Below are 17,956 nucleotides of genomic sequence, written 5' to 3'. Positions count from 1 at the left end.
ATCATAGTTTCATTTGTAATACTTAACACTAATTTCACAAACCGTTCATATCAATACAGAATAATAATAATTATAGTTATACTCAGTATAAACATTGATGTTATAAAATATGCTTATGAAATAGAAATACACCTTTAATACTCAGACAATTCTAATCGTGCTGTAGAACAGCATATATATATATATATATATATATGTAAATGAGATGATCCGCTGTGGCAACCCCTAACGGGAGCAGCTGAATGAAGAAGATATATATATATATATATATATATATATATATATATATATATATATATATATATATATATATATATATATATATATATATATATACATACAGGTGCTGGTCATAAAATTAGAATATCATGACAAAGTTGATTTATTTCAGTATCAACATTAAAAGAAATAAACATTTGAAATACATCAGTCTGTGTGTAATGAATGAATCTAATATACAAGTTTCACTTTTTGAATGGAATTACTGAAATAAATCAACTTTGTCATGATATTCTAATTTTATGACCAGCACCTGTATATAATTAACTAAATGGTGTATGTGCTGTTTACTATAAGTATATAAACATTTCCCTTTGCAATATTTCCAAATATTTATTTTTACCTACTTCAAATTAATTAAATGTCAGCATCAACTAGAATATATTACTTCCCAGATTTTATAAATACATACAAACACAAGGCTATGCACTATTATTTATTCATTCTTATTATGCATTCATTTTTATGTACCCCTCTTGATTATCTGTGCAGCCGTCTCAGACCGTGGTAAAGGTGCTATATAAGTAAGTGAAATGCATTATTATTTGTTATAACTATGATTCAATAGAATGGGTAGGCAGTTTCTTTAAGTGTGATTTTAACTCTGCGTGTTGTTCATGTGTTCCATGACAAATCAATCATTCATTAAACAGTTTTTGTTTAATCAAAAAAGAAAAATAAACAACTACATCTGCAATGTAGGATTCAAACCACCGTTCATTGAAGAGAAAGTTTTTTTTTTAAAATTTATTTTAGAGAAGCAATGTGCCATGAGTGGGATTCGAACCCAGGACCCTGCGATTCTGGTAGATCATCTCTCAAGAATCGCAGCTATACCTCAACTAATACGCGCAATCCTTAGGGCAGCGGTTAGCTCTGCCGACTTATAATCCAGAGGTCGTGAGTTTGAAGCCACCTCTCCCGCAAATTTACCATTTTGAGTAGTGAGCTGCTCTTATTGTTAATATTATACAATAAAAACATACATTTGATTTGTGTCTGTAACAGCCGGTGTAAATTTATAGTACTTGTCAAAGTTAGTGTTTTTTTTTCCACTTTTATTCTCTCAGTCACGATCACGATACCACACCCACCCCCATCCCAGATCTGACACAGTTACTTATTATCTGAACTGGGAATAATTATAGATGTGAGTGGTGTTTTGAGACATGGGACTGGAAATTCTCTGATCTGGAGAGATAAAAGCTGACACACAAATGCTGGTGAATCTGCCTTCTTTGTATCTCACTGTCACTTGAATTTTTTTATTCAGTTTTATTGAGTGCTCACGATGAATTAGTATGAACCTTATGGTCCATGATGTCAAAGCCGCACTGACATACCTAAATATGATATTTGGAATAACTCATTTCATGACCTGTATAGTACATTTCGGAAAACATTGTGGCACTGATGCAACATTATTCATATTATTCATATTCATTCGCATGTGTTCTTGCACTTGTAATCAGTGACTGCATTTTTTTTTTCCGATCTTGCCCATGCAGTCTCCACATTTTGGTGAATGATACTGTTTCTTTTGTTCTCCAGGACATGCAGAGGAAAGAATAGTACAGAGAGGTCAGTTCCGTGCTATATACAATCATCAGATTCAAATGTTCACTGTTATAAGTCGCTCTGGATAAGAGCGTCTGCTAAATGATGTAAATGTTAACAGTTCCCGTACACCCAAGGACCGTCCTTTCTACGTTTACGATGTGTACCTGTTGCAATGTACACACTTCTCTCTGTGCTGTGGTTACTATTACACCGAAGGGGCTGGGGGAAACAGCGGTCTTGGAACAGAAGCTTGTCGATGTTGCATCCTCTTTTGCTTTATCCATCGCCTTTTCTTGTAAGATGCGATGACGAAGTTCCTCTGCAAGGTGAGCCATGAACACTCTTCTTTTCTCAGTGGCCCCAGTGCATGCCTTGTAGAGTACATGTGCGCCAAGTCAAGCGTGTTACAGAACAAGCAACCAGCCACCTGCGTGCTCCTGCTTGCACTGAATAAGCTCATGCCTTCTGGTGCACGATGTCAACACAGCACCAGGCAAAAAAGAAAGAGACAAATATATGTGACATTTTGAAGAAATCATTTTATGACCTGAATAGTACCAATCAGAAAACATCATTGCACTAATGCAATATTATTTGAAAACGAACAGCGTCAGATCAGCTATAAATGTGTGGTATTTCTAAAAGTTAGCTTTTTTTTCAGTTTTTTTCTCACAGTCACGTTCTGATACACATTCAGAGGAGGAATCCAAACCACATTCTAAAAGAAACTCAACTGAGTACTCTTGATCCATACAAGCTGAGATCCTCCCTTATCAGGAACTCCTCACCCTATCACTGAGAATGAGACCAGGAACTTGGCACAAACACCTTATATACCACTTGTATGACAATGTCATTCTTTTGGTGACAGTCCAGAGTTTATAACCATAGACTTAACTGTTATTTTACATCTTCCCAGTCTGTCCATAAGATGCTTCTACTGCTGATTAGATGACATTGTATCCAAAATACATGACACTTAGTTGGGATGACAAAACTCTGAAGTCAGTTTTTAATTGGGTACATTCATACCAATGCAGGGATCCAATAATAATTTCTTACTCTGATTCAGACCAGGTAGGCCATTTCTTCCAATCACATATCCCCAAGTATTTCCATCATTCTCCTGAATACCACTGAAGTCCCCTAGTAGGACTTTAGAGTTAGTTGAAGGTGCCCTTTTGAGCACCAAATCCACTCCATCTGAGTACTCTGAAGAGCTGTAAGGCCCAAACAAGCAAACAAAAAGACTTCTGTACATTTGTATTCAGACAGTTCTTTAATCCACAAGTTCAAACCGTGGAGCATCCAAATTGGCACTTGAGAGTATCTCCCCACTGCCTGTGGGAAGCTCCAAGTAGAAGAAATACCACTGAGGAAGGAGCAGTCCAAATCCAGAGGTAATGCTGTGGGCAGGGGTGACTGTAGGTATATCTAACTGGTATTTTTTTCAACTTCCTACATAAACTCTGACGTCTTCCCCACCATAAAGGTAACATTTCATGTCTTAACAGCCTGCTGTCTTTGCCAGAACCTAATATGTCCAGATCAGTATCATCAATGCCTCTTGCAGGTGGTGATCCCAAAAAGCAAATCCTAGTTCTACATGTGGTTTGAATTTTGACCTTTTAAGAACTGTGACAGGAATTTTATTTTTGGATGGCTCTTTGTCTGGCCTCTCCCCTTAGTCAATTTTATATCTATGCACAAATTGCAAATTGTTTCTGTGTTTATGCTTTTGTTACACATTGAATTTTAATTGAACGATTCTACATTTATAATAGTGTATAGTAAACTGTGTTTATAAGGGGTTTAAAAGTGCAATTAGAAGGATGCTGCAAAAGCTTATAAAACTATAGCCCAGGTAGGTTGTTAATTGTTCAGGAAAAAGTAGTGAGGCAAGTATGAAACATAGCACTTAAGCAAATCTTCTTGGACAATGGCTTAGTGATGGCATACTGTACATAACGTTTTACCTTGTATTGTATTAAAAAAGTCTGAAGTGATTTAAACATGTCAAAACTTTACTTTAAACTGTTATTATTGAATTAAATACATAATTCCTTTATTGCAAAATATTCTATCACTTTCTATAGTGCATTGCAATCATGAAGGAGAGTACATAACTCTGAAAATAAATCTGAACCTGAACACAATCTGAACATGAATGAATAAATGAATGAATGAATGGAACTGTACACAATAGTACTGTATGCAATAAATACATTTCATTTTAGTTCCATAATCTTTACATATAAATGTTTGTATCTACGAATACACTATAGCTTTCCTAGTTTATTAAATACAAAATGTACAGGTTTATCTTGTAAGCAGTAAGGCAGTTGGATCTCTTAATTCTGATGGCATATTCCTAATACTCTCACTGCACTCATCATTTGAGGAACACTAACTTGCTATATATCATATGACAAGATCCTTATTGAGTTTAAATGCAGAACATATTAACATTCTTGCTCTCTAATTACCAATACAAAAAATTAACTGATGAGTTTCCTCATCATCACTCAGGAACTTCATTGTAATTCAGAATAGCAGAAGGCAATTAGATGTCAGATTCACTTCTTGGTTTATGATAAGGGCCATTAATAACTCAATTTACATTGCTTAGTGGAAAGGCATGCCTTTTGACATGCAATGGATGTCTTTTTATACTGTCTACTGTAGTATACTGTAACTCCAGCTAATGGTTAATAATCAGTGTCATGCATCCCAAAAATTATTATAGCATGACGGTCTCTGGGACCACCAATACTTGAAGTGACTCAGCAATGTACCAAATGTTATCTTGACTAACCTTCAATCTGGTATCTCCTAAGCACGATACACAGCTTTTTCAGTTAGTTTTGTTTCAATTTTGAGTGTTTTCTGAATTTCACTTTTATTATATCTCATTTATATAAATATGATTGAAGTTTTGATGTATTTTTGATGAAATTTCTTAGGTCCTTAATTTGGTATTTAAGTAATTTTATGTCTGTGAGTCAGATATAAATTTGAGTGTTTTTATTCTTATTTGCACATACTATTCTATTAGAAAGATATGCTAAGTTTCTTAACATTCTTTAAGCTTGTAGATGCATTTCAATGTGACAAGAACTATGACTGAAATTAAATAAAAGCTAAATGAAATGCTCAGATAGTCAACAGTGCTGAAAAGCTGACACAATACCTAAAGCTCTGTATGTGTTTGTGTCACCATTTGCCCATTATTGAAACACTAAATCCAATTCTAGACTGTAGCCTATCCCAGCAATATCGGACACAAACAAGTCAACATTTAACTTATGATACATGTCTGTGAGAAGAAGACCAGTGTATCAGGAGGGAAAAACACATAGACACAAGCAAAAACATGTGCAAAAAGTCGGGAGTGTGCTCCCCTCGACTTTCTCGTATACTGAGATAGAGGCAAAGATCATCAGAACCCCTTCCAGTTGCGCAGTATGTCTTTGTTTCTCATCATAGTTAATTGATAATATTGATACACAATCATTTATCTCTATTTATAATCAAACTTTATATTAAAATGATATTTTCGCACTTAGGGAGGTGAAAATGGTGGTGGAATTTTTTCACGATTACATATGCATTACCTAGATTATGTGCAAAGTAAAAAGAGTTATAGTCACCCAAAAAACATAGAAAAAGTGTATTGTATAATATTTACTGCAATAAATTACTATAGGTAAAACTGCATTTAGCCACATTTAATTCTGATAATGGTGACAGAAATAAAAAAAAATCACAAAATGAAATGCATTACCAGGAACATGATGGGGACGTAGCAGCTTATCGTTCACATTACATCTTTATTTTTTACATGGCATGTTCAATGTTTAAACGTTATTGTTAAACTGATGATGTATAAATGAAAATAAAATTAATAATGGTTATTGAAAGAATATTGTTATATTGAATACAGTTTGTAATATCATGTATACATTTATATTTCCATGATACAAAAAATCAGATGGTTGTTAAAATAAAACACTATTCCGGTTGAGTAATTTTTCTCAAATTTCCTATCTGTTTGCTTTTTATCATTATAAATATCTATAAAATTTGAATCATCTCTCTGTAAATACAACCATTGTTTACTTGAAAATTTGTGAATGTATTCAGTTAAAATGCCACTGAAGTGGCCCAAAAGTTGATAGGATTCCTTATTTTTCATATATAGCAGGTGTACAAAATCTCATTGACCTAGGCCAAAACGTTTTCGAGTTATCGTGTTTACACACAGACACGCAGACAGACATCATTTCAAAAATTGTATTTTTGGACTCAGGAAGGTCTAAAACGTCAAGATTCATTTTTCACGATTCCTATACTTCCTCTATACTATGTATACGAGAAAGAAGAAAATGAGCACAGTGTATATCAGTGAACAAGCAAAGTAAAACAAATGATCTGCTTCCCTTTACACTCCTCATCCCCATCTAACAGATGAAATGCCTTATACACTTAATACCAGTGCTCTTTGCCTCAGAAATACCCCCAAGCACAGTCCATGCTCAGTACTCAAACTTGTCAAAAGAGGCTTGAAAGCTCAGCTCAAGCCCTATTTCTGGGTGTCAGGAATGTCAATTAGAACTCCAGAGGTCATCTTTCTAGAAGTCCGATGTACCTGCAATCTGGAGTCCAGTATGTCAGAAATGTATTAGGTAGTGGTCTGCTTTTTTTACTTTGAGAACTTGTATGTTTGTTCTCCACAAAATGTTTATTTGGCACTCCTACACCTAGAAACAAAATTCTTTCTTTTGGTGTCTCTGGAGTTAGTGCCCAGGTATCACTCATTGCTCATACATGTAATAACTTTGGAGTTATTTTTGATAGTCAGCTGAAATTTGAGGTACACATTAAAACATTGCTAAATTTTCTTCTTTCACTTCCCCAGATTACCAGAAGTAGGCCATTTCAATCACATCCTGTTTATGAAAATCTGGTAGATGCTTTTATCACTTCTAGATTTGATTTCTGTAATGTTTTTCTTTTTGGACTTCCTGCAAGGAGCTGCGCTGGTATCCCGAAGGTTGCCAGTTCGAATCCCCGTCACTGCCAAAAGGCCACTGCTCTGCTGGGCCCTTGAGCAAGGCCCTTAACCTGTAATTGCTCCAGGGGCGCTGTACAATGGCTGACCCTGCGCTCTGACCCCAAGGGGTATGCGAAAACTACCAAATTCCTAATACAAGAAATTGTATAAGGTGAAATAAAGAACAAAAAAAAAAAATGCCACATGTATGTTCAAAACTATAATGCTTGCTTTTTCACTTGACACTTATTGCATCGACATATCACAAAATATTATAAACATTACACTGCCTACTTTCAAAACTATTTATTGCACCAACAAAGCAATCCGTGGCACGGCCCCTCACTATACCTTTGATTTTGTCAAGTCCCATAATCCCTTATGCCCCTTTCAACATGCAGCAGCTCCATTATAAATTTTAAAAAGGGCCTTTTCCTGAAATGTCTCTTGATTATGGAATTTCCTAGTTATAAACTTTAAAAATCACTCCACTAATTTAATAACTTGCTTAAAATTGACCTTTCTAAATTAGCTGTTAAGGATTTTAATTTTAATAAGATCTGATTTATCTACATTATTTTATGCCATACATTTTATTTTGCTATTGTTATTAGTTTTCTGCTTCCATTTGTATACTTTATTTTGCTGTTTTCCATTAATTTATTGTTATGTCCACTTGTGATACAGTATATGACATTCTAGGCATAACAATTTAACCTTTTTAACACTTGTGAATCACCTTTGCTTGCCACATTTTGTATTACACTTTTTTCATATACTGTATTTTTTAATTTACTGTATTTACTGACGGCCAAAGCAAAACAAAGGAGCCATTCAATATTTAATGTTTCTGTATTGACTTCTGTCTTTGGTTATGTATGATTGCTAATCTACATGGTGTCAAAACAAAAAAGCCGATTGACTTTTTCATCCCATGAGTTCATTGGTGTATTTAAAAAATTCCTATATGGCTTCAGAGTGAGCTAACTGAACTTGAAGTGTAAGAACAAGGACAATTTTTTGGGTAGTTTCCAACATTCACTGAACACTTACCACATTCAGCAGCATGATAATGCAGAAGTTGATGCAGACTGCAGTCCCCGTAGTTGCAACCTGAGAGTTATTCCTGATTAAAGCCCATTTAAAGGCAGCAAAAGTGCTCACAGTCACCACACGGTAAATAACAATTCCAAAAACAGCAGCGATCACAACCAAGATCTGTAAAATGAATGTAAAAGAAGAATAAACGTAGTCAGAAACCAACATATACCAACTAAACAGAATGCAAAATTGTAGATAAACAATGAAATGGTATACAGACTAAGCTGCATTGTTTGACTACCAGTGGTGGTGTGTTTGAGCACACGCACTTAGTGAGCACAAGAGCAGGAGAATATTATAAGAATCCAGCCCACATTCAAAAGACATTGCCCTTCCTAGCTATAGGCTAAAAGTTTGATTCTGCGTATCTTATCATATATTGAATATTCTGCGTATCTTATCATATATTAAATAATCTACTTCCTCTGTTTTACTTTGCAGAGCATGTTATGATGGTTCATTCTGAGAGGTGTAATTGAAGTGCATGCATAAAATAATAAAAGGATATAGTAGGGTGAATGTCACATCAAATTAACACATTAACTGCAGCATTGGGGTAAACATGGATTAAAGGTGAATCACACACAAATATTTTAAAGACTTTTTTCATACATATGAACGTTGCTTATTGTGTTTCCAGTGACTGCTGACAATGATGATGACAAGTTCGTCATAATTATATTTTCACTTGATATTTTATAAACATTAACTAGATAGTAAAAAAAAAGACTGTGCCTACTTAGGAAGTGTTTTAATCCAACAACCCGATCTTTGAATCGTGTATCATTACCTGCTGTACCAAATTTTATTGACATTCTTTATCTCTTCTAAAGAAAGAAGTGTTATGATATGCAAGTTGTTCAAATTACTGTCCACAAAAGAACCGGGAGATGACATGAAAGCCAGGGTTCATAGTCAAAAAGGGAAAATAAGAGTCATAAATACCAGGATGCATCACAAAACTCCATCGAGAGATAACCTGTTTGCATGATCATTGCTAAGTTTATATCTAGTGACATGTGACATCAGAATCAGAATACCTTTATTGTCATTGTAACAAATACAACGAAATTAGGTGCAGTCCCTGTGGTGTCAAAATATAAATAAAATATAATTAAAAAAGGGTAAAGGATAAGAAGAAATAAGGTAGAACACAAACATTCAACATAAGACCTTAATTTCACACCAGTACTAAGACATTGTGTAAAAAATGAAAAATGACATGGTTAAAATTATGACTTTATTAATTTCAATTCAAAACATTAAACAAATGTAAGAATTAGTTTCTACACATAACAAACCTTTGAAAAAGTAACAATGCACTGATGGGATCCCACCTTTCTTTTTGCTTATTAGTTAGTGGTTGATTGAGTGAATGAAATTAAGGCAAGTCATGGAAGGTAAATCTAGTCAAAGCTATATATTTCACTTTCATTTTATCATTCATAGCTGTGAGGAATGGGTATAAATCTAAATAAACGCTCAAATTTATAATTCTTGCATGCATGAAAAAAGGCTTGAAATGTGCATATGTAGCTCCATGCAAAGTCAGGATTTATAAAAGAAAACTTGACAGGAAAGCTTGCATATATTTTTTACAACTCTGACCCATCTGTATGCGACATTCTGGAGAAACTGGGAAATGACAACACTCTTGATCAAGCAGGGAAATGCAGCCAAAACAGCTAAATGATGACTGGCACGTATAATTTATCCAAGCTATCATTATAGTACACATTGACAGGACAAACATACTAAACCTCAAAAGTTGTGAATATGGTGTATAGACTTTCTTTCAGTTCCCTATGAAAAAGGCCAATGTTGCGAATTTGTACTGAAGAACGTTTTTTATTTTTTCATGAGTTAATATCAGTTATTTGTTATCAATAATAAGAATTAGAAGCCAAAGTGCTTTAAAAAACAAATCTGATTCACTCTGTGTGTACAGAAAGTTCTAAATCTCAAGCCCTATAGCATGTTTATAGCCAAATGGTTTGACTGAACATGGCTTCTTTGGTACTGCTTGAAGACTATGCAAAAATATATGCAGGGGACAATTTTTTAGGGTCCAATAGGACCCATGACGACGACTTGAATTCTAGCTAATGTTACACTTTCAAGAGTCATTCTCCTGGAACTATGAGCTGACAGAAAGACAAGACTGCATGAAGTCAGGCTATACCTGTTCAAATTTAGGTTTCTAACAATGGTTGGCTTTCTTGTAACAGGCACCTACTGAATGTGAGGGAACTGGCTGACAGGCTCCACCATGCCCACTATGCTGGAAGCCATAAATGTCTGACAAGGTGCTACTTTTATTTTCTGTATGGTTTGGTTATACATGCCAACACAAAAAGGAAATTTGCAGCAGTGTCTGGCTTTCCTAATGTAATCATTGACACCACTCATATTGAAATATGGGATCCTAGTGAGAACGATACTGCTTTTATAAGTTACATTCCAGTAATGCACAAGTCATCTGTGATGCTAAGATGAAATTGATAAACATTGTGGCTCAATGGCCTGGGTCAACCCATGATTTATTTATTTTGAAGCAAAGTAATGCTGATCAGACAACTTGCTGAAGGCGCAGTACGTGATGGCTGAATTCTTGATAAGGTAACTGGCGGAACCCTCAGTGTTTTCAATATGGCCTATACTATTTATTGTAACAGCAATCATGTCATTATATGTGCCTGATGATAGTGGCTACCCACTAAGACACTGGCCTCTTATGCCTTTCCCCAACCACAGAGCACCAAGAAGAGTGCACAACAGGACTCCTCTTCTCAAACACAGGTGCCGGTGTCTGGATGAATTAGGTGGGGTGCCTGCTCTACCAGCCAATGAAGGTTTACAGCAGGGTGACTGCATATTTATGAGGATGATTAGCATAGTCCACATATTGTTGCTTCAGGGTGGCAACTGGGCACAGTCTGAGGCACATTCACTTATGCACATTTACAAGATGATTGGGATTTATAAAGGGTAAATTGTACAGAAATGTGCACACACTAGGCTTTATAAATCTGCTTTTTTGGTGTACAGATTTTCCTGTTTTTTAGTGTAAGAATATTTTCATGCATGGATCCATGGAAAGGTTTATAAATGAGACCCCTAGTCTCCCCTTTTCAGACTTTTACAATCAAAGAAAAAAATCTGAAAACACAAGTCAAGGCAAACAAAGAAGTGTTGGCTGGAAGCCTGAAGCAAAATAGTAGAGCACACTGGTATGTTACAACCAGAGCTTGTTTCCTGGCTTAGGCTTAGTGTCTATGTTATTTTTATTTGTTGTTTTTGGACTACTATTCGTCATGTGTTCTTTTATCCTCTTATATACTTTGCTACCGTGACTGTTCGTTTGTTTGTCCAGGATTTTAAATCGCCTGTAGCTCACAAACCGTATGAACTATTGACCTGAAATTTGGTACACATATACTATGTGACGTCTACTATCCGCTTTCGGGGTGATGATTTTTATTACTCTTTTTATTTTAATTTTATTTTATTGTAGAATACAACTCTCAGCAGCGGCCAGCTGGGCAGCCATGTGACACATGCATACGGGTGCTGTTCTCATCCCTACCACCTTCACCATCACTTCCCCTACCTCTTCATATCTTAAATCATTCTTGAGGCAGATTGAAGACTTAAGTGCCAGCTTAAGTGAAAAATTAAGGAAAACGTACTACGTAATTGCAACACAAGCACTGACTTAATCAGTTTGTCTACATCATAAGATGTAGACGAAAGAAGAGAAGAAGCGGCCCACTAGGGTGGAGAAAAAGAGAGCTGCTTAGGAATCAGCAAGTGCATCAACCTCCGAGCAAATGAAACGTACAGAGAAAGAGTATGAAAACTATGAATGCTCAAGTCAATTGTATTCACTGCACGTTATTGTGCAGTGTGATGTTACTGGTTGTTATATATTTTCTATTAATATTGTTATGTTTACTTTTTTACTTAGTATAAAGCTCTTATGTGGGAACCATGCTGTCACTACTTTGTGACTCCTCTGCATTTATATTAAGGTTGAGGAGATGGTCCCAGCAGAGTATTGTACTGCATTTTCTAGTTTACTGATTTTTTCCTACTGTTTATTGGATTTTGCTGTTGGATTGTGGATTTCGATTTGTTTGCCTAGGATTGTCTTTTTAGGCAAATTCTGTTTACCCTTATTTTGCCTTTTCCTATTTTTGTTCTCTTTTTAGATTCTTGTGAACAAATAAGATTCTTCATTAGCTTTGCCCTTTAAGGCAGAGGTTTTACAGAGGTCCTTCCCTCATTAAGGGCGTTTTTGTTTTTTTGTGTTTGTGACTTTTATAGATAGTGCTCCATTTAGGGTCTATGTAGACCTAAAAACCTGCCTATTGAATCTGGGGTCTGGCTGCCTGGGATGAGGCCTACTTCTAAAACTAAGTGAAACCCTGGTAAAGGCATCATTTGTTTTGAGGCCTGTTTAACCCCTTTTTCACTATTTTGTGTTGCGGATTCACAACACACACATATTATGTGAAACCTGCTTTAACTGATGTTGCCAGGCAAATGGTTTGGGTAGGGGCAGAGTACAGAACAATATTTGATAGCACACGACAGAGACCAGCATAGTAGGTAATATCAATCCTAAAATCCTAAAACTCCCAGTCTCACATTGGACAAATCAATTTCAACACCATTAGAGAGTATGCCCACTCACAAGCAAGCATAACATGCAAAATCCATGCAAATATAATTAGCAATTAGTATGTCACTGTGATATATGCTTTAACACATTATGCAGAAATATAATATACACATAGATTTAACTTTCACTTATCCATATGGTGTCTACACATACATTATTAAAATATTTTATTTTATACTGGGAACATGAAATGTTGTATGATCTGTGAGATAACACCCCTTTCAAAAGTTTTTTATGGATAATATATTCATTTTAAGCATTGTGTATATTACATGTTAGTAAGATAAAAATATATTATGTCTTATTCCAAACATTATATACTCCCCGCTACCCCACCACTCACCAACTGAGCAGAGGAAAGAAGAAGACATAATCAGACGTTGTCATTCAAAAAAAACCTGATATGTCCTAAAGTTGAGAAATGGCCCTTTTCAAATGTAAACATTCAGAAACAAGCTACTAACAAGTCAGAGCCAAAGGTAAAGCACGAAATCTTTTCTATAACTAAGAGCCTGCCAAAATATTCTGCTTACAGAGAAAGAAATGGAAGAAGAAACATAAAGGATATTGTATTGTTTAACAGACACATTTTTCTAAATAAAATTTGATGATAAAAAGACTGACTGCTGTCTGACTATATGTTTAATGCTGGACTGCTATTCAGAAATTTCCATTTAGCCTTTAGGAATTGGAATGCTCATTTATTTCACAGCATACCCTCTTTAAAAAATGAGGGATTCCAGAATTTATTTTCACAGGGTGAAACACAAGTACCACAGGGAGGACTGATGCCCTTTATTTGTTTGATTCCTGGCTCTTTGTGAGGAGGGCATATGTTCTCTCCATGTTTAGGTGGTTTATCCTTATCCTTAAGGAGACTGGTAACACTAAACCATCTGTGTGTTCACTGAACATAGAGTAACTTGAAAAGGTCGACTCAGAAAATGTACAGTTAGACATTTATTAGCATGTATGCTGTCCTATTAAGATTATTTTGGACTTGTAACCTCTGACGTTCTAGGTGGAGTACTGTATATAGAGTATCTAACTATGCGCCTCACATAATATTCTTATACAGTGTATTGACCTAGCAGAATTTCTTACAAGTTGTTGGCCACTTAATGAATACTAATTTGACTGATTTGTATGTAACTCATTTGCTTCTAAGGTTTGACATGAAATACGTGTTAAGCCTGTTCCTGTTCAACTTGTAGAGAACCAGTAACACCCATCATTATAATAAAAATATGCATAATTGAAATGTAAAATTTTCTGGAAAAACCTTTTCTTCTTCGGCAACTGTGGTGATTGAGATCCAGTCAAATTATTCAGAGAAAATTGGTACTGTTGAAGTTAGAAGCGCAGTGTGATGTTGGTGAGCTATTTAAATGGACTGCAAGACCACCAAGGTGAGTTAGGACTTCATGCTTAACACCTTAACTGGCACGAAAGATTAAGTTTAATATCAGGCTGCCGTCTTTATGTAAGGAGGCTGGGTGTAGATCTACAGTGGGCGACTTTAGCATTGCTATTTTATAATCACTCAAACTCTTTACATTTATTTATTCAGTTATTAAGTTTGTGAATGATAGCTTAGTTAGTAACTCTTAGTTGGCCAGGTATGAGTATACATGCATGACTGAAAAAGGGACTAGACCTTGCCTGGGACTGGCTCTTGCTCTGTTCCAAAGCTGTGAAAACAGGCTCTACTTATCCATGATCTGAATAACTGAATCACAGTAAGTGGATTCGGTAATTGGATCACTGTAGCATGTTACCAGAAAATGCATACTTTGCAAAGTCCTTTTTGTAAGTGGCTGCTATAGAAATCAATGATTATAGCTCCATCAATTCCACATGACCAGAGTATACGACTTTTGTTTTCTATTGAAAATGTCATTTTTGATGCAATCAAAGAAAGAAAAACAGCAGTCATACTTAAATGTGTCCAATACGCCAATACAACATCTGGGTATTGCAGCAGTCATTCTGTTGACTGCTGCAATATGGAAAGAATAATAAATAAAAGTTGACACAGTTCATTGACCTCCTGAGGCATTTATAGAAGAGAGAACAGGCAATATACCTGTAATCATTTAGGCAATCGATAGGGTCACCTAATGAAGCACCAGACAAAAAACTATTAATTCTAAGGAAGTACAGTACATGATTACTTAAAATGACAGAACATGGCAAAGAGCGCAAAAGACTTATTTAACCTTTGAATTTCACAGAATTCTCTCTTTCTTGTTCAGATATTTTTATATAATAACACCTTTTAATAGTCTCCAGAACACAGGGATAATCATATTATAGTCTGATCTTGTTTGTTATCATTAACACCAAAGAATACTACTTTGTACCTGATTCTCCAAATAGACTCTTGACCCCAACACAAGCCTACATTGCAAACAGTGGGTTCAGAGAATGAATTAGTCCATTCATCCATTATCAATAACAACATAACATTCATGAACTAACTGAATCCAATTCAGGGTTGAAAGGAGGCCAAAGCTTATCCAAGCAGCAAGACTGCAAACAACTCCTGGAGGAGGCTTCAGTTCATCACAGAGCCCACTCATGCCCTCACCCACACTCATAGTGGGAACTGCCATTAAACTAGACCAGAGTAACCAGAGGAAAATTCACACAGGCATGGGGACAATATGCTGACTCCACATGAACCATGACAGGGTACAGAATTTGAACCCAGAAAGATGGATTCATAAATCCTATATCACTGTGCCTCCATTTATAATAATAATAATAATAATAATAATAATAATAATAATAATAATAATAATAATACAGTCTAAGCAAGTGCATTTCAACAGAAGAGCCAGTTGCTTCAGCAGAGAGTTTGCTATACAAGAGGTTTGGCTTATAAGACATGTAATATGAACATACAAGTAATGTTAAAACATTAACAGACATATGATAACATGAAATAAACAATAAAGCTAATTAATTCTTTTATTAAAAGTTGTGTCTCACAGCTCCAGAAGGATGGGTTCAATTCCTGGCCCAGCCATTCTCTGGGTGGAGTTTGCACGTTCTCGTACACTTTATATTTGGCTAATCTGGTTTTCTTCCCACATCCTAAAGATAGGAAGGCTGCATTCATTATTGGCCACAAACTTATCAAATGCAAGTTAGTTTGAGTGTGTGTGTGTGTGTGCTCTTTGACGAATTAACATCATGTTCAATGCTGGTTATTGCCTTGCGTTAAATGTTGACTACAACTCCCTTATATCTTTTATAAAATCATTTCTTGTTTTTACATATTGATATTTTTAATTTACATTAACAAAAAGTTTATAAAAAAGGTGATGTATGACAATTGTGCAGTGTTTAGCACTGTCACCTCATGGATCATGGGTTTGATTACTGAACCCAATCATTGTCCATATGGAATTGCATATTCTCCCATGTCTACGTGTGGTTTTCTCCATATACTATGTTCTTCCTTCTATATCCCCCAAGGACATGTTGGTTATTTTGACATGTGATTGCAAATTGACTGCAAATGATGGTGGGTGTGGATATGAATTGGCACTGCAGTATGACTGACACCCTGTCAACGTCTGTTTCCTGTCTTGTGCCCATTTCTGCTGGGACAGGCCCTGGCCTTTTAAGACCTTGAAATATGATATTATGATATGTTATGTTGTTGTTTTCGTCATACAATTTTTGAGATTATGGGATCGTATGAATGTTGCATTACAGCCATGTTTGTACAATTCTTGGCCAATTCACTGTTTTTGTGGAGTTTGGACATTTTTCATATCTATTCATGCAATCATCTGTTACTATAACAGATTAAACCAGTGGGTTCACAGACAGGATGTATGTATCACCCAGCTAAAAGACTTCTATCATTCTTTTCTGAAGCTTTTCATGTACTTTGCATCACTTTGTATGAAGTTTTATAAGCACTCAGTATTAAACACAAAATGTTCTCTGCTGTGACAAGTAGAGCAGCTGGGACTTACCATGAAGAATATCCCAGACACTGACACGATCAATCTGCTGCATTTGTCTGTAAAAGCTTGATAAGGCTCTGGTTTCCCAGATATAGGATTCATTCTTTCCTTTTTTGAGTATTTGGCTTCAAACTGAGGGCGGATTTCTTCCTGCAGAGAATCACAGATCACAGCTTCATTTGACAAGCAAGTGCCACAGCCTTTCACAAAGAGAAATGTTAACAACCTCATTGAAATTCATCGAGCATGAAGGAAAGGCATGGTGTGCAGCTTTTCAATATCACTGAAAGACAATAATGTCATGACAGAGCAGGTCACACAAGAATATTTAGTACTGATGATGGTAAGGAAAGTGAAAACAGAAAAAATCAGAAAAACGATCACATCATATAAATGGACTCATTTAAGTTGGGGAGAAATGAAGAAGTTCTTCAAGCATCCCTAAAAAGAATGATCCACGAATAATAAGAAACACCTTAATTTACCTGTTTATTTCCATACCTTTTTCATTTCATGAGCCCAAGCAGCTTTGGGCACAAAGCAGGAACCAGCCTTGGATGGGATGCCATCCCAATCATTTGGTAGATTAAGACATTTATTTTTACTGGAAATATAAATTTTCTCAGACTTGTCACCTTTTTTGGTTGTGTGAAAAGTAACATCCCTAAAATCAGATGACAGCTACCAGGTAGTGATTTAATTGGTTTGTGTATTTACAGTATAACTCAACCTGCCTGATTAATTTATGTTAATGGAGGGCAACACAAACAACAGCACCAGTGCTTGAAGTGGAACCAAATTACAGACAGTACTCTGTGGTGATACACAGACAGTTGATCAAAGAGGGGAAGGGTCGGGTTGTTGGTCCTATTGAATCTTTGATCACGGCGATACACTAACATTAGATCAAAGGCAGTAAGGAGTGTCCCCGGTAAAACTTCAAGTGCTGCAGGTACAGACTCGAGTACAGTGGTATACTAACAAATTTTGCTGGTACTTTAAGTAGAAACTGGAAGAGATGCTGGAACTGTGTAGTGTTGACTACTGGCTCACTACAAACACTAGTCAGTGCAAAACATTAGTGAAAAAAAAAGATTTCTACCTGTTTTTCTGCATTTTTGTGCTATCACCAGGTACGTTTGTGGGTTCAGACAGAAACAGAACCAAAGTGGTATTATTTATTGTGTAGACCCAAAGCTGGGCAGTGGAATTATGTGGTACATGAGTGAACATTGAGCAGATAACCAGGAGGGATAGGCACAGCACGGAATTAGCAAGAAAAACTCATAACTCTAA

General features: G+C 35.7%; 1 protein-coding gene across 3 annotated transcripts in view; it reads right to left on the bottom strand.

Annotated features, from left to right (window-relative positions):
* The window catches only part of LOC114662745 (anoctamin-4), a 391,274-nt gene that overhangs the window by 59,973 nt on the left and 313,345 nt on the right, over nucleotides 1-17,956 (bottom strand). For all 3 annotated transcript variants that reach the window (XM_028816398.2, XM_051928521.1, XM_051928523.1), the window contains 2 exons: nucleotides 16,670-16,810; nucleotides 7,946-8,110 (listed from right to left, as the gene is read on the bottom strand). In XM_028816398.2, coding sequence (XP_028672231.1) covers nucleotides 7,946-8,110; nucleotides 16,670-16,810 — 306 coding nt within the window. The remainder of the gene's footprint in view (nucleotides 1-7,945; nucleotides 8,111-16,669; nucleotides 16,811-17,956) is intronic.

Source organism: Erpetoichthys calabaricus, chromosome 1 (assembly GCF_900747795.2).
Source record: "Erpetoichthys calabaricus chromosome 1, fErpCal1.3, whole genome shotgun sequence".
NCBI classification, from domain to species: domain Eukaryota; kingdom Metazoa; phylum Chordata; class Cladistia; order Polypteriformes; family Polypteridae; genus Erpetoichthys; species Erpetoichthys calabaricus.
This window is presented reverse-complemented; position numbering and strand designations above follow the sequence as displayed.